The 21885-nt window shown below is 44.5% G+C and overlaps 1 protein-coding gene across 5 annotated transcripts in view; it reads left to right on the top strand.

Moving 5' to 3' along the window:
- The first annotated feature begins 16977 nt into the window (after nt 1-16977).
- Nucleotides 16978-21885, top strand: part of CAPN3 (calpain 3) — a 354142-nt gene continuing 349234 nt past the window's right edge. For all 5 annotated transcript variants that reach the window (XM_063947837.1, XM_063947835.1, XM_063947834.1 and 2 more), the window contains exon 1: nt 16978-17538. In XM_063947837.1, the coding sequence (XP_063803907.1) occupies nt 17254-17538 (285 nt within the window). In that variant the 5' untranslated portion in view covers nt 16978-17253. The remainder of the gene's footprint in view (nt 17539-21885) is intronic.

The following is a 21885-nucleotide window of genomic DNA, read 5'->3' as shown; positions in this document are numbered from 1 at the left end:
AATCAACCTACCACGCCTCAGGAAAGTACTCCACCACCCCAAATGTCACCACACCCACAATTGAGACAAACAACCCCCCCCCCCGCAACATCCTGACTCATCATTTTGGGTAACATGGAACCAACAACAGGCACATAATATTGATTGCCTATGCACACACACCCAATACCTAGCCAGTCTGCCCCATCATCTACCGAGACTGTGTAGAAACACAAGCAGGCTCGATGTCCAGCTATGCAGAGTCGCAAACAGTATGGACCAGATGAGTGCAGATTGCAGCCAACTTATTGTTACCTTTCAGCGCATAATGTATGAGCAACATCGCCATCAACAAGCCCTCATTCAGTTAATTCAAAATAATCAAATTATATCAGAAACCATGTCCCGCATCATAGACAACAACACAACAGCCACAACACAACTTACCGCACCCCTGGCTAACCTCAGTCAAAATATTAATTTGTTGGCACAACACCAACAAGGTTCCAGCTCAGGGACCAACACACCTACACAGACCCCAATTTCATCACCAGTTCGAAGATCAAGCCGAACCCGCTCCACTGTCCAAACCAAACCCACGTCAGCCACGAAAGAACAGCCTAAGAAATAACCAACCCTGCAGCTGGAGACACATTGTTCACAATCCTAGGCCTACAAAATAGCACTTATTTGAAATGAAAACACATGTTGTACAGTAATAAATGTGAGAAATGATTGATGTGCAATGTGTTATGTGAAAAAAAACTGTCAGTGTAACAGGATAATTAATTGAGTTATCACTCACATGTGTTGGGACTATTCTAGCATCATTACTAACATGAAGGTTTACCACATCACAGCCATAATTATGTGTAAACAATTTTGTAAGGTTGGTGTTAGGCAATGTATGTTTGGCTAATTGGCACACATTACTCAATGTCCATTATGTTGTGCTAATGAGGTTACATATTTCAAACACAGCTTCAGAAGAAAGTCTACACACAACAAACACAAACAATAGGCTAAACAAAAATGGTTGTTAGGGCATACTAATTTATTATGTAGTATTGTGGCAAACATTACCTTCGAATTGGAAAAACCAACTTTTAACATTATAAACACAATTACTAACAAAAATCTATATATAAATAGCTAAGTAACTTATACCCAACAGTTAGACATAAACACATATAAAGCAAAATAACAACACTCAGCTGACTAGCTCGACAGGGAGCAAGAGCCACATTACTACAGAAAAAACATTGGTGTGTCTTCATTGTTCATATACAAAGCACACAGGCAAATTTACTTACCGCTAAAATGTGCCAAAATCAGGTCTTGTCTTACCAGCCTCCCTATTTCTGTACTCACAGTGTCGCCAGATGTTTCTAACTCCTCTGCTTGCTGACTGTTTTCTTCATCATCATCATGTGGCAGATGTTGCTGCAAACACATGTTATGAAGAAAACAGCAGCAGAACACAATCCTAGTCACCTTTAAGGGACTATACAACAAAAGCCCAGCAGACTTATCCAGACACCAAAACCTTGATTTCAGTACACCAAAACATCGTTTTATCACATTCCGCGTAGACTTATGTGCATGATTGTAATTGTGTTCAGCAGGGGAATCAGGGACGGACAATGGAGTCAGAAGCCAAGAGTAGCAGCCATAACCCCCATCACCTGAAAAACAGAGATTGGCAACATTGAAAATTATTGATGCACAAACACAGTGCAAACATAATGTGCAGGTTGAGGTAAACACAAAATGTAACACAAATACTTGGTACATACCCAGCAGCCAGCCATCCGGCATTTCTCCAGCCTCAAATTTATCAAAGAGGGATGACTGACTGAGGATGAAGGAGTCATGGCAGCCGCCAGGGTAACCCGCAACAACACTCATAATTTTGAGATTTGCATCTCAAACCACCTGGACATTAGTTGATTGGCCAAGATGTCTATTTATACAATTATATTGCCTGCCCCTAGGTGGTCTCAGCTCAATGTGTGAGCAATCTATGGCACCCAGCACATTGGGCATGCTAGCAAGCTCATAGAAAGCTACCCTGACTGCATGCCACTAAGACTCCTGGGTAGGGAAGCAGATAGAGGCATCTATGTGGGGTTCCAATGCATCCAAAACCTGAGTGTACATTCAAAAATATAAAGTGAGTGTCTTAAGCACTTTGTTCAAATATACTGTATAAATTCACATTACACAATACAAAAATGGGGCATAGAGGAGTATGTATGGTTTGCCTCACCTGATTTAAATATTTTGAAAAGGTGGGATGTGAGATTCCTATTACATCGCCTGTCACAGCCTGAAAGCTGCGAGTAGCCATAAAGTGCAACACAGCCAGGAGTTTGTGCAGGCCTGAGACAGAGCAAGAGCATGCTGTCTCAGGGTCTAGGTCCAGTTTGACTAGGTCATACAGACAGAAAATGTTGCTCCTATTTAGCCGGAACATCTGTATGACCTGGTCATCGGCCAATGCATTTAAGTTTAAACGCCCCCTAAAAAAACGAGGAATGCGTAGCCTCCGCAGCACCTGTACAACCTGCTGACCATGTTCAGTTTCTTGGCCCTGGTTTCTTGTAGCCTCATGGAGCAGTCTCAGGAATCCCACAGCAAAACCAAATTCACTGCTACACACGGCAGCAGCCATTTCAGAGTGATTGATTTGAGAAATGTGCTGGCCCACCTTTTAAAGGGCCAAAAATGCAGGTGTGATTAATGATGAAGTCGGAACACATGTAAATACGCTTCTCAAAAGCAGGTCTACTTTTTTTTCATGATTTTATACGAATTGTATATTTTTACGACCGCAAATGCACTTTCACGGTGGAAATTACAAATACGAATGAATAGTAAATGACCGAGTTATATACCTAAATAGCCGTGTATGACCGATGGTGTATTCATTCGTATTTCTGAACTTGGGCCGCCCAAAAAATACGAATGCCCTCATCACGCCCGAGATTTGAGTTTAGTAAATTCCCAAGATGACACTTTGAAGAAAATACACCAAATCGGTCAAAATCGGGAGCTTAGTAAATATACCCCATTGAGTGTAACATTTCCTTGAATTCCCTGAAGTAGCTGGTCCCCCAAACGCAGTTGTCACCTGAATATGTGGGAAGCCAAGGGACCCCGAAGTAGTAGGGCATGGTGATCGGTGCCGTTGGCATTACTGACGCTGGAGGTGCTGGGTTGGGTGGCTCAGGCGCTCTTCTGCCGCTCGGGGTAGAATCCGCGGACTGCGGTTGGTCTCCAGTGTCTGGTGCATCTTGCGGCTGTGAGATCTCGCCGTTCACAAGGGCGTCTGTAATCCTGTTTGTGACGCCAAGTTGTAATAGTACCCCTGTGTGGGAGTAGAGTCATACCTGCTTTCTCCAGACGATGCTTGCTGCTTTCAGACCTCTCATGACTTCTTCCTCAGGAGCCTGTGGTAGAAGAATAGTCACCCCAAGGAGGGCCCCACGGATAAAGGAAATGAAAATGGATGGTGACAGCATGTTTATTAAATCAGGGGAAAGAAAAGTCACTGTTTCAAGTATTCAAGTGTCGGCTAGTAAATCAACTTTACCTCAGAAGGCACATTTCGGAACATCACATATCATTTGCATAACAGGCATAAGTGTGATCACAACATCAACATAAGTGCTTTTCAGAACATAGGAGAAACCCCAAATATCATTTAACCAGGACGGTTCAGGAATGTTCAAACAGTATATTAACGAGCCACTAGGTGGCGATAGGAACTCAAATAAAAGAAAGTCTTTAACGTGATACACAATCCTAAGAAGTCATAGCATCGATTTAGATGAATCACAAAAGTCACTTTCTATATAGAAACCGGTTGCGGATAATAAAAAAGGGGTAATTGGCATAGGCCAGCATAGCAACAACTTGGAAGAATGGTACCAGGGCACAGTGAATATCCTCTATTAAGGCAAGGAATGGATGGCCGAGTGTCCCGGTAACGGGCAGGGCAAACTTGGCACCAATAGGGCTTGGTGGAATGCAGAAAACACGATACTGACAGGTGTAAATAATCTGTTGACTTTAAAGCACCAGAGAGATGTGATTGGCTGGACTACTAGCTTAGGCAGTTATCAATGAGCATCACTCAAACAGGGTCTTAAAAACTTATGTGCATTAGTGGGATTGGTAGGGCTCACAGTCTTTTGGCCAATTAGAACTGATGGGCAGGGGAGCAAAGGATTAACTGGTCCTGTTCTGGCCTGACCCTTCTATCCCAAATCGTTGGTGGTACAATGTAGGTGCAAACTGTGTACCAGCCCCTCCCAGCAGTGTTCAAACCCCAGCTCCTGGCACCTGCTCGTGGCTGCTGGGCTCCCCCTGGTGCTGTTGTGGCTGCTGGGCTCCCCTCAGTGCTGCTGCGGCTGACGGCCCTCTCTCACTCAGCTGCGGCTCCTTTCCCCGCTCAGCGGCAGCGTGTCCTGACGGGCGATGTGCTGCTGCGGCGGGCGGCTCTGCTCCCTGCTGGTTGTGTGTAGCGGCCGGTCTCCCCTCCTCTGCTTGGCGGTCCGCGGCAGTGGGTCCAGTCTCACAGTGTGCGGCTGCGGCCGGCGGGTCTCTTCCCAGCCCAGTGCTGAGGACGGCTCTTTCCCTCCTGCTCGCCGAGTGCAGCAGCAGCTCCGGTCAGGCAGACCCGTCTCTGTCAACCACGACGCAGGTTTCTCTCTTTTCTCTGCCACCCGAACTCTCCCACGCACCACACTTGTCCCTCCTTCTCTTCTCTCTTGCTATGTGCCCCATCCAATTCTAACAAGGCAGATTTCCCGTGCTATTGGGTCACTAGTTGCAGGCCCAAGTCCCAGTGCACTGCTGGTCCAGCCCCTTCCACCAAGGCCATTGCCAGGCAACGAGGGAAAGGAATTAACCCTGCAGTGCCTGTGCAAAAGTCCCTCAAGCAGTACAGATTACTACTAGGGCTGCAATGGCATGCAACAGGGATACCCCAACGTGGGTATCACACATGCAACCCATGATGCATTGTACTGTATATGCATAAATTGCTAGATGTGGCCTCATTCAAAGTTTTTGGGACTCTGAATTATCTCTGTTTAACTGGCTAATAGGCATGGGATATGATAAATCCAACCAAATCTGCCATTAAATATTTGACTACATTGCAGGGATGTATCAAGTATCACAGGCAGATACAGAGCTTGTGAGAGAGTTCTATCCCTGCAACTCCACTTACCGCAGATCTCAGGGTATTTTTAGTAAAAATACCCTGATATTCTGTCAATGCATGAGCCGACTTTGCTAGGTATCTGCCGCCTGCGTTAGACTGTCTGACAGGGAACCGCTTCCCTTCCATTTATGCCGGGACAATGTTTAGAGGCACTCGGTTCTCTGCACTTGCACCTGCAATTACCTGCGATGCAGTTAAAGGGTGTAAAGAGCCAGGTGCCAGCCAGTCTGACGCTGCCCCCTCTGCTACCCCACCATCCGATTACACTTACCTGCAGTGATCGGTGATAAAGGAGGGCAGTTGGTCATTGGTCATTCGCTGTGATTACCGTGGCTGTAAAGTGAGATGATGCTTTGAAATATCTCTTTACTGCACCAGGGGTGACAGCATGAGCACAGCAATCCGATGACCGGCTGCACTCACTGATCAGGTAATTATTATTTTAATTTTTTGTTACCTTTCTTTCACACAGTGATCAGTCTGTGTGTCTAACAGATACACATGGCTGATCACAGACAGAGCTGTGCGGTGGGCACTTTTAGTGTTTTGTGTTATGGTTTTGGTTCCATGCTCATGTTTTGGATCTGGATTGGTTTTTGCCAAAACCACCATTTCGTGTTTTGGGTTTGGATGATTTTTGAAAAAACATAAAAACAGCTAAAATCTAGAGATGAGCAGGTTCGGTTTCCTGAGAACTGATCCCGCCCGAACTTCACCACCCAAACCCGAATCCAAGTCAGGCTCAGGTTTCCCGCCTGACTCGGAAACCAGAACGAGGCAAAACGTCATCATCCTGCTGTCAGATTCTCACGGGGTTTGCATTCCATATAAGGAGCCGCCATTTTCACTCCGGCATTGGAGAGTGTAGAGAGAGGATGTGTCTCTGTCCTCAGTGGTAGTGTCTTGTGCTGCATCAGTCCAGTCACAGTGGTTGTGTCCTCTGCTGCCATATGTCCAGTGCTGCTGTATAAGTCCAGTCCAGTGGTGCTGTGTTGTGCTGCATCAGTCCAGTCACAGTGGTGGTGTCCTCTGCTGCCATATGTCCAGTGCTGCTGTATAAGTCCAGTCCATTGCATATAATTCCAGTCCAGTGTTACTGCCATATATGTCCAGTGGTACTGCCGTATAAGTCCAGTGGTACTGCCGTATAATTCCAGTGTTACTGATGTATAAGTTCAGTGATCCTGCTGTCTAATTCCTGTGATACTGGCATACAAGTCCAGTCCAGTGATACTGCCGTATATGTCCAGTGGTACTGCCATATAAGTCCAGTGGTACTGCTGTATAATTCCAGTGATCCTGCCGTATAATTCCAGTGGTACTGGCATATAAGTCCAGTGATCCTGACGTATGATGTCAGTGGTACTGGCGTATAAGTTCAGTCCAGTGATACTGCCATATATGTACAGTGGTACTGCCGTATAAGTCCAGTGATCCTGCTGTATAATTACAGTGGTACTGGCGTATAAATACAATCCAGTGTTACTGGCATATAAATCCAGTCCAGTGTTACTGCCGTATATGTCCAGTGGTACTGCCGTATAAGTCCAGTGGTACTGCCATATAATTCCAGTGGTACTGCCGTATAATTCCAGTGGTACTGGCATATAATTCCAGTGGTACTGGCATATAATTCCAGTGTTACTGCCATATATGTCCAGTGGCACTGCCGTATAAATCCAGTGGCACTGCCGTATAAATCCAGTGGTACTGGCATATAACTCCAGTCCAGTGATACTGCTGTATATGTCCAGTGGTACTGCCATATAAGTCCAGTGGTACTGATGTATAAGTCCAGTGATCCTGCTTTATAAGTCCAGTGATCGTGCTGTATAATTCCAGTGGTACTGGCGTATAAGTCCAGTGATCCTGCGGTATAATTCTAGTGGTACTGGTGTATAAGTCCAGTGTTACTGCCATATATGTCCAGTGGCACTGCCGTATAAATCCAGTGGCACTGCCGTATAAATCCAGTGGTACTGGCATATAACTCCAGTCCAGTGATACTGCTGTATATGTCCAGTGGTACTGCCATATAAGTCCAGTGGTACTGATGTATAAGTCCAGTGATCCTGCTTTATAAGTCCAGTGATCGTGCTGTATAATTCCAGTGGTACTGGCGTATAAGTCCAGTGATCCTGCTGTATAATTCTAGTGGTACTGGCGTATAAGTCCAGTCCAGTGATACTGCCGTATATGTACAGTGGTACTGCCGTATAAGTCCAGTGGTACTACCATATAATTACAGTGGTACTGGCGTATAAATACAATGATCCTGATTTATAATTCCAGTGGTACTTGCGTATAAGTCCAGTCCAGTGATACTGCTGTATATGTCCAGTGGTACTGCCATATAAGTCAAGTGGTTCTGCCATATAATTCCAGTGATCCTGCCATATAATTCCACTGGTACTGGTGTATAAGTCCAGTGATTCAGCCATATAATTCCAGTGGTACTGGCGTATAACTCCAGTCCAGTGATACTGCCGTATATGTCCAGTGGTAATGCCGTGTAATTCCAGTGGTTCTGGCGTATAAGTCCAGTGATCCTGCCATATAATTTCAGTGGTACTGGTGTATAAGTCCAGTCCAGTGATACTGCATATATGTCCAGTGGTACTGCCGTACCGTATAATTCCAGTGACCCTGCCGTATAATTCCAGTGGTACTGCCGTATTATTCTAGTGATACTGCAGTAAAATTCCAGTGGTACCGGTGTCCAGTCCAGTGATACTGTTGTATATGTCCAGTGGTACTGCCGTATAAGTCCAGTGGTAGTGCCGTATAATTCCAGTGATCCTGCCGTATAATTCCAGTGGTACTGGTGTATAAGTCCAGTGATACTGCGGTATATGTCCAGTGGTACTGCCATATAAATCCCGTGGTACTGCTGTATAATTCCAGTTGTACTGGCGTATAAGTCCAGTGATCCTGCCGTATAAATCCACTGGTACTGATGTATAAATCCAATCCAGTGATATTGCCATATATGTCCAGTGGTACTGCCGTATAATTCCAGTGATCCTGCCGTATAATTCCAGTGGTACTGGCATATATATCCAGTGATCCTGCTGTATAATTCCAGTAGGTACTAGCGTACAAGTCCAGTCCAGTGATACTGCCGTATATGTCCAGTGATCCTGCCATTTAATTCCACTGGTACTGGTGGATAAATCCAGTCCACTGATACTGACGTATATATCCAGTGGTACTGTCGCATAAATCCAGTGGTACTGCCTTATAATTCCAGTGATACTGCTGTATAATTCCAGTGATCCTGCCGTATAATTCCAGTGGTACTGGCGTATAAGTCCAGTGATACTGCCGTATAATTCCAGTGGTACTGCCGTATAAATCTAGTCCAGTGGTGCTGCCATATAAATTCAGTGGTGCGGTCCTGTGCTGTATATTATTTACTCCAAGGGGTTATTAATATTTAATCCAAATAATTTTCACAGGGTTTGCCCTGTGTGGTGTAGAGTTACGCTCTCCTGTACCGCATATTGTTATATAACTCCAGAAAAATAATGGAGAACAAAAATTTGGAGGATGAAATAGGGAAAGATCAAGAACCACTTCCTCCTAGTGCTGAAGCTGCTGCAACTAGTCATGACATAGATGATAAAATCCCATCAACGTCGTCTGCCAAGGCCAATGCCCAATGTGATAGTAGAGGGCATGTAAAATCCAAAAAGCCAAAGTTCAGTAAAAAGCCCCCAAAAAATAAATTGAAATGGTCTGAGGAGAAACGTAAACTTGCCAGTATGCCATTTATGACACGGAGTGGCAAGGAACAGCTAAGGCCCTGGCCTATGTTCATGAATAGTGGTTCAGCTTCACATGACGATGGAAGCCCTCATCCTAATGCTAGAAAAATTAAAATAGTTAAGCTGGAAAAAGCACAGCAAAGAACTGTGCATTCTAAGATGGTATCACAAATCCCCAAGGAGAGTCCAAGTGTGTCGGCAGTTGCTAAGCCTGACCTTCCCAACACTGAAAGGGAAGAGGTGGCTCCTTTGACCATTTGCACGCCCTCTGCAAGTGCTGGAGGAAGCACCCACAGTCCAGTTTCTGATATTGCCAGTTAATAGTGGATGACAGTGGCAGTCTGTTCGGCTCAATGCGTTTCGCTGGTTTATATGTTCCAGCTTCCTCAGGAACAAGTACGAAACGCGTTGAGCCGAACAGCCTGCCACTGTCATCCACTATTAACTGGCATTTATTGGTCACTCCTTTGCAAAAAGACTGGGCTTTCCACTGCAGCATTTCACCTTCCTGGATTGGTCCGATACCACAAGGACATACAATACTACTTCTCCAGTGATATTTGAGGTGGACGATATCTGCATTTGGAACGCTGGTAATAACCTCATGATTGCCTATTATCGGATATATGCAAAACTACCGATTAATGATGGTCTTATCCAGTGACATTGGTCCTCTCTGAGTGCTCCCTAGCCAGTACTGTGGAAATTTCTAGTTACAGGCTTTTATGTGTTTTTATGTTATTTAATCATACAGTCAATATACTATATGGTATTAACAAATGTGTTTATTTTATACAAGCCTTAGATTTTTAATCTTATTTCCTTCTAATACATGAGCAGCCAGCGCTGGTTATTTATTTTGTGTTTGTTCTTATCTATTCAGGGGAATCACCATTCGCTTACCAGCTGCTATTGATAGCGCACCCTAAATCTTTTTTCCTTCACTACATATATACATACTTACCTATGTTGACACGAAGAATCCACGGGGTACCTGTAAATAAAATTATACTCACAACAATCCTGTGTAGATCGGTCCTCTTCTGTTTGTAATCCACGTACTTGGCAAAATAAAAAAAAAACTAAAAACCCGGACCACGCACTGAAAGGGGTCCCATGTTTACACATGGGATCCCTTTCCCCGACTGGCGGGACCCCCCGTGACTGCTGTATGACTTCAGCCAATCAGGGAGCACCACGTCATGGCGCTTTCCTGATTGGCTGTGCGCGCCTGAACTGTCAGTCAGGCGGTGCACTGTAGATACAATGTAGCGCATAGGCGCTCCATTGTATCCAATGGTGGGAACTTTGCAGTCTGCGGTAGACCACGAGGTTAAGTGGGGCCAACCACAAGAGTGACGTGGCGCTCCCTGATTGGCTGAAGGGACCCTCTTTGACAGGTACCAGTGGGCCCATTTTTCCACCAGTGGGCCAATTTTTCCCCTGCATGCTGGTACTTGTGGTTCTCCAAGTACCAGCTTGCGGGGGAGGCTTGCTGGGACTTGTAATACTGCTACAAAAAACAATATTCTTATTTTTACACAGAAGGCTATCAGCCCCCCATCCACTGCCCTTGTATGGGGGGACAGCCTTGGGTTTCACCCCTGGCCCTTGGGTGGCTGGAGGGGGGTCCCCTTGATTTAAGGGGTCCCCACTCCTCCAGTGTACCCCGGCCAGGGGTGACTAGTTGGTGATTTAATGCCAGGACCGCAGGGACCAATATAAAAGTGTCCCCCGGCTGTGGCATTATCTCGCTGACTAGTGGAGCCCAGTGCCGGTGTGAAAAATACAGGGGACCCCTACGTGTTTTGTCCCCCGTATTTTTTCCACCAGGACCAGGAGCTGAGCCCGGTGCTGGTTGTTAAAATATGGGGGATCCCCAGTCAATTTTTTCCCCGTATTTTTACAACCAGGACTGGCTCAAAGAGCCCGAGGCTGGTTATGCTTAGGAGGGGGGACCCCACGCAAATTTTTTCCTGATTTTGAACTCTTTCACACCCCTTCCCACTGATAAACATGCATGGATCTCACTGATCTGTGCATACCTATCAGAACACGGTTAAAAAAGCAGGCCTATTTTAAAACTGCTTCTTTTTACGATTTGTATTTTTTCACGGCAGTGTTTGGCTATTGCCGGCAGTGTTTGTGAATTTGAATTTTTAGTAAATTACGAGTTGTAAAATATAACAGGCATATTTGACCGATGGTGTATTCATTCATATTTTTTTTCTTTGCCTTCCAAAAAAATACGAATGCCCTCATCACTGCTGAGATTTGCGTTTAGTAAATTCCCGAGATGACACTTTGAAGAAAAAACACACTCGGTCAAAATCGGGACTTTAGTAAATATACCCCCAGGTGTCAGCCGTGTGTTGCCTCTGTCAATCTGTAATAAGTAGGGGTAAGGACATTAACCACCTAGGAACATCCTCCCTTATACGTCACCTGCAGCGCATTCATCAGAAGTCAGTGTCAAGTTGTGAAACTTAGGGTAACAGCGTAAGCAGTCCACTGACACCTAAATCCCTTGAGTGGTACGCCTGCTGTTGCTGCCGCTGCTGTTGTTGCTGCTGGGAGTCGATCGTCATCCCAGAGGGGAAGTCAGAAGACCACTTGTACTACTTCAACTAAGCAACTGACTGTCCAACAGTCCTTTGTGAGGAAGACGAAATATGACAGCAGTCATCCTTTTGCAAATCAGATAACTGAGGCCTTGACAGCTATGTTAGTGTTAGACGTGCGTCCGCTATCCGCCATTAGTTCAGCGGGATTTCGAGAATTGTTTGAAGTACTGTGTCCCTGGTACCAAATCCCATCTAGGTTCCACTTCACTAAGCAGGCGATACCGAGCATGTACAGAGACATCAGAAAAAGTGTCCTCAGTGTCCTAAAAAATGCAGTTGTACCCACTGTCCACTTAATCACGGACATGTGGACAAGTGGAACAGGGTAGACTCAGGACTATATGACTGTGACAGCACACTGGGTAGATGTATTGCCTACCGCAGCAACAACAGCAGCGTCACCAGTAGCAGCATCTCGCAAACGCCAACTCGTTACTAGGCAGGCTACGCTATGTAGCGCCACTTTCCGTAAGAGGCACAAAGCTGACAACCGATTACGGAAACTGAGGGACAACATTGCACAATGGCTTATCACAATTTCCCAGGAGAGTCTAATTGGGGTATCAGACAATGCCATCCAATATTGTGCGTGCATGACATTTGGGCAAATTCCAGCACGTCCCATGTTTTGCACATACATTTAATTTGGTGGTGCAGACTTTTTTAAAAAAATAACAGGGGCGTGCATAAGATGCTGTCTGTTGCCCGAAAAATTGCGGGCCACTTTCGGCATTCAGACACTGCGTGCCGAAGACTGGAGCGCCATCAAACACTCCTGAACCTACCCTGCCATCACCTGAAGCAAGAGGTGGTAACGAGGTGGAATTCAACACTCTATATGCTTCAGAGGATGGAGGAGCAGCAAAAGGCCATTCAAACCTATACATCCACCTACGATATAAGCAAAGGAGGGGGGAATGCACCTGACTCAAGCGCAGAGGAGAATGATTTCCGTTTTGTGCAAGGTTCTTCAACCCTTCGAACTTGCCACATGTGAAGTCAGTTCAGACACTGCCAGCTTGGGTCAGGTCATTCCCCTCATCAGGCTTTTGCAGACGCAGCTGGAGAAATTGAAGGAGGAGCCAAGAAGGAGTGATTCCGCAAAGTATGTGGGACTTGTGGATGGAGCCCTTCATTCGCTTTGCCAGGATTCAAGGGTGGTAAATCTGTTGAAATCAGAGCACTACATTTTGGCTACCGTGCTCGATCCTAGGTTTAAAGCCTATGTTGTATCTCTCTTTCCAGCAGACACAAGTCTGCAGAGGCAAAAAATTATATATCAAGTATATAATAAACAGGCGCCGAAAAATGAGTGGTTCTTCCTAGCCGCTGTAAATGGAGAAAGTCAATCTCCTGAACAAAGAATATAGAAAAATAAGAAAGAATTACAGCGCTAATACAGCTGATGCTAATAATATATGGATTTATTCATTAAAACAGACTGATATATCAAATGTGAATAAAATTTGTAAAATGCTCATAGACCAATTCATGGACATATAATAGGCTCCTCAGCAATAACCTTATTAAGGCAAAGGTCCATATGATAATGTTTGGACACAAGGTCTAATTTTCACCAAGACCAGTGTGATTAATTACCCATCAGGTGTTCCAATGCATGGATCCGGATCCGGGTCTTTATCTGTGGAATGGATTCTGGTTCACGGTCCGTTTAGATTGACACCTTAATGTCCAGCACGCTGTGTTCCGTTTGTAAATGAATCCTGGGAAATTTTCATTATTTAGACCAAGCTGGATTCGGGATCCTGGTTCACATATGGCATAAAGATGGATGGTCCTGGGTTTAGAGCCCGATGGAGCTGTCTTGAATAACGTCCAATGGTCAGGAGCAGTGTTCCCTTACGCGTTTCGCCACTCCAGGCAGCTTTATCAAAGGGTACCCTTTGATAAAGCTGCCTGTAGCGGCGAAACGCGTAAGGGAACACTGCTCCTGACCATTGGACGTTATTCAAGACAGCTCCATCGGGCTCTAAACCCAGGACCACCCATCTTTATGCCATATGTGAACCAGGATCCCGAATCCAGCTTGGTCTAAATAATGAAAATTTCCCAGGATTCATTTACAAACGGAACACAGCGTGCTGGACATTAAGGTGTAAATCTAAACGGACTGTGAACCAGAATCCATTCCACAGATAAAGACCCGGATCCGGATCCATGCATTGGAACACCTGATGGGTAATTAATCACACTGGTCTTGGTGAAAATTAGACCTTGTGTCCAAACATTATCATATGAACCTTTGCCTTAATAAGGTTATTGCTGAGGAGCCTATTATATGTCCATGAATTGGTCTATGAGCATTTTACAAATTTTATTCACATTTGATATATCAGTCTGTTTTAATGAATAAATCCATATATTATTAGCATCAGCTGTATTAGCGCTGTAATTCTTTCTTACAAGTCTGCAGAGGTTCAAAGACCTGCTGGTGAGAAAATTGTCAACTCAAGCGAAGCGTGACCCATCAACAGCTCCTCCTTCATTTTCTCCTGCAACTGAAAACCAGTCATTTCAGCCACAGTCGTGTGGCAGACCCTGTCGCTGAAATGATTGGTTTGTTAAAGTGTGCATGTCCTGTTTATACAACATAAGGGTGGATGGGAGGGCCCAAGGACAAGCCCATCTGGCACCTCTTTTTCTTCTTTGCATCATGTGCTGTTTGGGGACTAGTTTTTTAAAGTGCCATCCTGTCTGACACTGCCGTACAACTCCAAGGGTACTGCCGTATAAGTCCGGGGCAACTGCCGTATAAGTCCAGTCCAGTGGTGCTATCTTGTGCTGCATCACAACAGTGGTGGTGTCTTGTGCTGCCATAAGTCCAGTGGTGGTGGTGTCCTGTGCTGTATATCATTTACTCCAAATAAAAGGCTTATATACATTACTTATATTAGTGGGGGTCATGCTGACCCGATCGAACTCTGCAGTTCATTTGCAGCGGTGCAATTGGGTCAGAACTGTGCATGCGCTGGTGCCGCAGTGCGCCGGCGCATGCCAGATGGGTGAAGGCCGTCGGGCCGCTATGATTGCCTCTGCCTGATTGACAGGCAGAGGCGGTCGCTGGGCGGGAAGTGGGTGGAACGGTGGCGTTTGGTTACCGTTTCATGGGCGCGGTCCGGCCAACGCAGACGTGGCTGGACCGAACGGGGGGGGGGGGCGGGCCGCAACGGCTGTGTGACATCACACGCAGCCGCTGCGGGCCAGGGAGCAATGAGTAGCTCCCGGACAGCACGGTAAAGCTGTGCTGGTTGGGAGCTACTCTTGAAGTGCAAAGGCTTCGCTGCACTTCAAGAGTAGCTTTGCACTTCTGTGGAGGGGGCCAGCACTGACATGCGGGGCTGGATAGCCCTGTGCTGGGCATCCCCCCGCATGTCAGTGTGAATGATCGTAGCTCTGCTAAATTTAGCACAGCTACGATCACCTCGGAATGACCCCCATTATCCAAATAATTTTTACAGGGTTTGCCCTTTGTGGTGTAGGGGTACACTCGCCTATGCTGCATATTTTTATAATAGCTCCAAATAAAAGGATTATTATTATCAAAATTAATTTTACAGGCTTTGCTGTGTGTGTGTGTGTGTGTGTGTGTGTGTGTGTGTGTGTGTGTGTGTGTGTGTGGTTTAGGGGTACGCTCTCCTGTGCCACCAATATTGTGCATGTATTACATCTGGGCACATCCCATGTTGTTTGTGCCGCACACTTGTGTCGCTTAGCTTAGTCATGCAGCTACCTCATTGCACCTCTTTTTCTTCTTTGCATTATGTGCTGTTTGGGGTCTACTTTATTTAAGTGCCATCCTGTCTACCATTGCATGGTGGAAATCAAACCCATGACCTCAGTGCTGTGAGGCAGTAATGCTAACCATTACACCATCTGGATTTATGGAAGCACAAGACACCACCACTGGACTGATGCAGCACAAGACACCACCACGGGACTGATGCAGCACAACACAGCACCACTGCTGGACTTATACAGCAGCACTGGACATATAGCAGCAGAGGACACCACCACTGTGACTGGACTGATGCAGCACAAGACACTACACTGGACTTAGCAGCACAAAACTGCACTGGAATCGCCACCCCACTTTCCCTCCCACACAGACACTGAGGACGGAGACACGTCCTCTCGTTACACACTCCGAGGCTGGATTGAAAATGGCGGTATATAATCCAAAATCTGCCAGAATCCGACAGCGGGATGATGACATTTTGTCTCGTTCTGGTTTCTGAGTCAGACGGGAAAGGGCTCAAGTGGTGAAGTCCGGTAGGGTTCGGTTCTCAGGGAACCGAACTCGCTCACCTCTAATCACAGAGGACAGATCCGAGCACAGCCTTCTCTGTTAGCAGGCAGAGAAGGCTGTGCAGGAGTCAGGAAACTCTGGGGAAACCTGGATACCATTATATCAGGATAGCTTTAGTATAACAGGGCTCCCTCTTTTTTGTTTTGTTTTGTTTTTTGCAAAATGTCTTTGATAGTAAAGTCAGGCAGATCACATTTCCCATTACATGTATGGGAAATGCGATCTGGAATGCAAATTTAAGGGCTTGGGCCCTCATTCCGAGTTGTTCGCTCGCTAGCTGCTTTTAGCAGCATTGCACACGCTAAGCCGCCACCCTCTGGGAGTGTATCTTAGCTTAGCAGAATTGCGAACGAAAGATTCGCAAAATTGCGAATAGAAATGTCTTAGCAGTTTCTGAGTAGCACGACACTTACTCTGCCACTGCGATCAGTTCAGTCAGTTTCGTTCCTGGTTTGACGTCACAAACACACCCAGCGTTCGCCCAGGCACTCCCCCGTTTCTCCAGCCACTCCCGCGTTTTTCCCAGAAACGGTAGCGTTTTTTCACACACACCCATAAAACGGCCAGTTTCCGCCCAGAAACACCAACTTCCTGTCAATCACACTCCGATCACCAGAACGAAGAAAAATCCTCGTAATGCTGTGAGTAAAATACCTAACTGTTGAGTAAAATAACTAAGCGCATGCGCTCTGCGAACATTGCGCATGCGCAGTAAGCGACTAATCGCAATATAGAGAAAATCGGCAACGAGCGAACAACTCGGAATGAGGGCCTTGGAGGAGAACTTTGCTAATTCTTCACCAGTTGCATTTTGGTGATACTAAAATAATACCCTTTTTTCTCATTATTTTATTGAAAAATATTTTTTAACAATTAAAAAATGTAAAATGTTTCTTCTTTAGTAATGTTGATTAAAAGGTACTGTAAATTCAAAGCTATTGAAACAAATTGGTAGTGAACATGTCTGTTCCCTGCAGTCACATATGGGCTGAGGAATCTGCTGGCAAGAAAGAACCTTTCACTTTGTTTATTTTTAGTTCCCTGACAGAAACTTCTTCCAAGCAACAGGGCACAGAAGGCACAAGGCACAAGGCACAGACTCTCCTCACTCATGCACTAATAACGGAGCCTGATCAGTGGATTTCCTTGGGAAGAAGCTAGAAAGAGATGGTTTTCTCTGCAGTATTTAGCTGGCATGTTACAATGAGAAAATAACCACCCTGAAGCGGAGATTGCATCACTGGTGAACTTCCTGAATTCTCTGTTGTGAAACCTGTGTGTCTATAATTATTGTGCAGTTATTATACCAGGCACACTCTCTTCATGCCGTCTGAAGTGCTTGCCCAGGTAGTACAGCCCACTGAATCTGGCTCAGTCCCTACTAGTAGTAGCAATGAAACGGGCTCTGCAGGTGGTGGAGGTATCTACTCTGCCATCCTCAGCAGGAACTTGCCAATTATAGGCGGACGATCAAAGAACTTTGAGGAGCTGCGAAACAAATATTTGGAAAAAAAAGTCCTTTTTGAAGATCGGGACTTTCCACCCAATGACAGCTCTCTGTTCTATAGTCAGACTTTTCCCATTAAGTTTGACTGGAAGCGACCACCAGTAAGTAACATTTTTTGCGTGAACAGGTGTGTTGGCATATGATTATTTATAAGACGTTTATGTTATTTTTAGTTATAGCAACATTGCCCAATGCTTTCAACAATGTGCACATACTGTAAGGAAGTTACGCTTTGTACAGGTGGCTGGCTTATTCCATCTTCTGCACCTTGGCTGGGCCAGATTAAGGTCTGCGGGGGCCCAAGGCAACAAAATAGTGGGTATAAATAAAATAATCAAAGTGTGATATATATATATATATATATATATATATACACACACACATACACACACACACACAGGTTGAGTATCCCATATCCGAATATTCGAAATACGGAATATTCCGAAATACGGACTTTTTTGAGTGAGAGTGAGATAGTGAAACCTTTGTTTTTTGATGGCTCAATGTACACAAACTTTGTTTAATACACAAAGTTATTAATAATATTGTATTAAATGACCTTCAGGCTGTGTATATAAGGTGTATATGAAACATAAATGAATTGTGTGACTGTAGACACACTTTGTTTAATGCACAAAGTTATAAAAATATTGGCTAAAATTACCTTCAGGCTGTGTGTATAAGGTGTATATGAAACATAAATGCGTTCTGTACTTAGATTTAGGTCCCATCGCCATGATATCTCATTATGGTATCTAATTATTCCAAAATACGGAAAAATCCCATATCCAAAATACCTCTGGTCCCAAGCATTTTGGATAAGGGATACTCAACCTGTATATATATATATATATATATATATATATATATATATATATATATATATATATAATAGCATGGGTCCGGCACTCCTCGATGGCTTCCACTATTGCATCGGTGCCTTCACATGTACAGCGTGTACAACCATATAGTTACCCAGGTGCGGCACTCGATGTATCACAAACACAGTCTGGAGGTCAATACTGTTTCAACAACGTTTCAATGCTCGCAAGCACTATCGTCAGGTTTATTAGAAAAAATGAGAGATTACATACCTTAAATACACGTGCACCCGTGGAAAACGCCGCGCCGGCAGCTGAGGGAAAGCCCTCCTCTTTTTCGTCCACAGCTAATTACGTCATTCTAAAGTGACACCCATCACCATAATAACATATAAACATTTAAAATAACGGACCTGTAATTGCAAAAATACATGGTTGATGTATAGAAACAAACACCTCTATTTTGACTATTAACATTAGCATGCATTTATAAGTAATTTTTTCAGTAATTTTTTATCCAAAGCAACTAAAGCTCAGATACTCATTAAGTCCCCGCGGGGCTACTACATCCAGTCGGTGAATCCATTGCACCTCTCTCTGAATTAGTAAACGATTCCTGTCACCACCTCTGACTGGTTTTTTTACCCAGTCGATCATTCTATATTTGATGCTTGCAATAGAATGTTTAAACTCTGCGAAATGACGTGCAACTGGTTGCTCTGATCTCGTGCTACTATTCAATGCTGCTCTTATTGCAGATCTATGTGCCGTCATACGATCCTTAAACCTCCCCTGTGTCTTCCCTATATATGAAAGACCACAGGGGCAGATTATTTGGTATACCACATAACTCGAGTTGCAAGTGAGATGGTGACGGATAAGAAATTTCTTACCCGTATGAGGGTGATAAAATGAATCACCGGGTATCAGATAGCTACAAGTTGTACAACCACATTTGAAACAACCTAAAGCTTTTCTAGAGAGAAAATGTGCCGGTTTATTTTCTTCATAATTACCAATATCAGCCCGTACCAATAAATCTCTAAGGTTTTGACCTCTAGTATAACATGGCATAGGGTCTACATCCACAAAAGGCAATTGTTGGTCTGATTTAATGATGTGCCAATTTTCTCTAATTACCTTATTCACCTCTCCTGATTGGGTATTAAATTGGTTCACAATCGGCATCCTCTTGCTCTGTTGTTTCCTAACTGTTTTTTTGAGTAACATCTTTCTGTCTATTTTCTGAACCTTATCTCTAGTGTGTGATAACATTTCTCTGGAGTAACCCCTTACTACTAACTTCTCTATGAGTGCATTTATTTGTTCTTCTGCCACTCCACTGTTAGAATTAATCCTCCAGATACGTAACATCTGAGAGTAAGGTAATGAATTTTTTAATTTGACAGGGTGACAGCTATTATACTGTAACAATGTATTCCTGTCAGTGGATTTTATATGTACAGATGTTTCAAATTGGTTGTCAATCAATTTAATAGCCACATCTAGAAAGTCAATACATTCCTTACTCATACGGTACGTCAACTTAACCGGGTTTTCACTAGAATTATTAGCTTCAATCAGTTTCACTAAGGATTCCTCAGACCCTGACCATATAATGAATAAATCGTCTATAAAACGAGTGTATAATGCAATATTAGACGATATTGTCGGATCTGTAAAAAACATCTCATGCTCGACCCCAAACATAAATATGTTTGCTATTGCCGGGGCTACTGCTGAGCCCATTGAACAGCCACTTAATTGGATATAGTATTTTTTATCGAACAGAAAGTAATTCTTTTTCAAAATAAACTCCAACAATTCCAAACAAAAATCAATAAATGCCAGATCAAAAGTATTATTCTCCATCAAAAATCTTTTTACTGCATCTAAACAAGAATCATGTGGAATTATTGTGTATAAACTGACTACATCCGCGCAGACCATCCAGGAATTCTCCGGGATATCACGTAATGTAGTCAGTTTATTCAGAAACATGGTAGTATCTAACAAGAAATTCTTGTGCTGCTGAACTAAGGGTTGAAAAATAGTGTCCAAGTATGTAGAAATTGGCTGTGTAAGAGAGCCCCTAGAAGAAACAATAGGGCGTCCCGGTGGGGGGATTAACCCCTTATGTACTTTAGGTAGCGTATAAAATAACGGTGCCACTGGGTGCTTGGGTAACAATACATCAGCCAATTTCTGATCAATAATTTCATTATGGACAGCATTTCTCAAGATGTCTCCTAATTCTTTATAAAAGGTATCTACCGGATCCCCCGTTAACAGTTGGTATGTTTTCACATCCATCAACTGTCGTACAATTTCACGGCGGTAATCCTGAATGTCCTGGAGGACAATTGCCCCTCCTTTATCCGCCGGCCTTATAATTACATTGGTATTCCTGGAAAGGGACTCCACTGCTCCTCTCTCCTCTGGAGACAAATTGGGATGGATCTCTCTAGAACCTTTCGTAGTATCCTGTACCCCTCTATCAACTATGCGCATAAAAGTCTTGAGACTGGCATTATTGGTGTTAGGGTCAAATGTCGATTTTGGTGCTATTTTTCTAAGTTGTTCCGGAATGGGTCTCGTCAGTTCCACTTGTTGTAAAGGATTTGATCTATGAAAAAATTCTTTTATCTTCAGTTTTCTGAATAACTGGTACTTCTCTTGCTGCCATTTAAAATCGTCAAAATACGTAGTCGGGATATATGACAGATCAAATCCTTTACAACAAGTGGAACTGACGAGACCCATTCCGGAACAACTTAGAAAAATAGCACCAAAATCGACATTTGACCCTAACACCAATAATGCCAGTCTCAAGACTTTTATGCGCATAGTTGATAGAGGGGTACAGGATACTACGAAAGGTTCTAGAGCAGCAGTGGCCAACCCGTGGCTCTTGAGCCGCATGAGGCTCTTTCTTTATTCAGATGTGGCTCCTGACACTCAAACTCATATGGTCACAACAGATCTGAAAACCGCTGAACTCCAGCCAGACATGCAGCAGCACCACGGGGACTAAGAATTGAGGGAGCCACTGGCAAACAGAGGACATATAAGGGGCTACTGCAATGGCACGAGTTGGGGAGGGGGGGGGGGAGGGGCAGCTGTAGTGACATATGAGGGTGTGCTGGAGTGACACAAGGGGGAGTTGGCTGGAGTGATACAGGAGCGTGCTGGATGGAGTGATACAGGAGCGTGCTGGATGGAGTGACACATGGTGGAGCTAAAGTGTATTATATGGATCTGGCTTAAAAATGTATTTCATGTGGATCTGGCTTTTTCAATGTATTTTATAGCATGGGCGTGGCCTAGCAGGCACAAGGCTACACCCCAATTTTGCATGCGCGCCTTCGGCTCAATGTCGGCTCTTTGACGTACCTAACAAGATTTTTTGGCTCTTTGTCTCTGACTGGTTGGCCACCCCTGTTCTAGAGAGATCCATCCCAATTTGTCTCCAGAGGAGAGAGGAGCAGTGGAGTCCCTTTCCAGGAATACCAATGTAATTATAAGGCCGGCGGATAAAGGAGGGGCAATTGTCCTCCAGGACATTCAGGATTACCGCCGTGAAATTCTACGACAGTTGATGGATGTGAAAACATACCAACTGTTAAC

The sequence above is a fragment of the Pseudophryne corroboree genome, chromosome 12, assembly GCF_028390025.1.
Source record: "Pseudophryne corroboree isolate aPseCor3 chromosome 12, aPseCor3.hap2, whole genome shotgun sequence".
Lineage (NCBI taxonomy): Eukaryota > Metazoa > Chordata > Amphibia > Anura > Myobatrachidae > Pseudophryne > Pseudophryne corroboree.
This window is presented reverse-complemented; position numbering and strand designations above follow the sequence as displayed.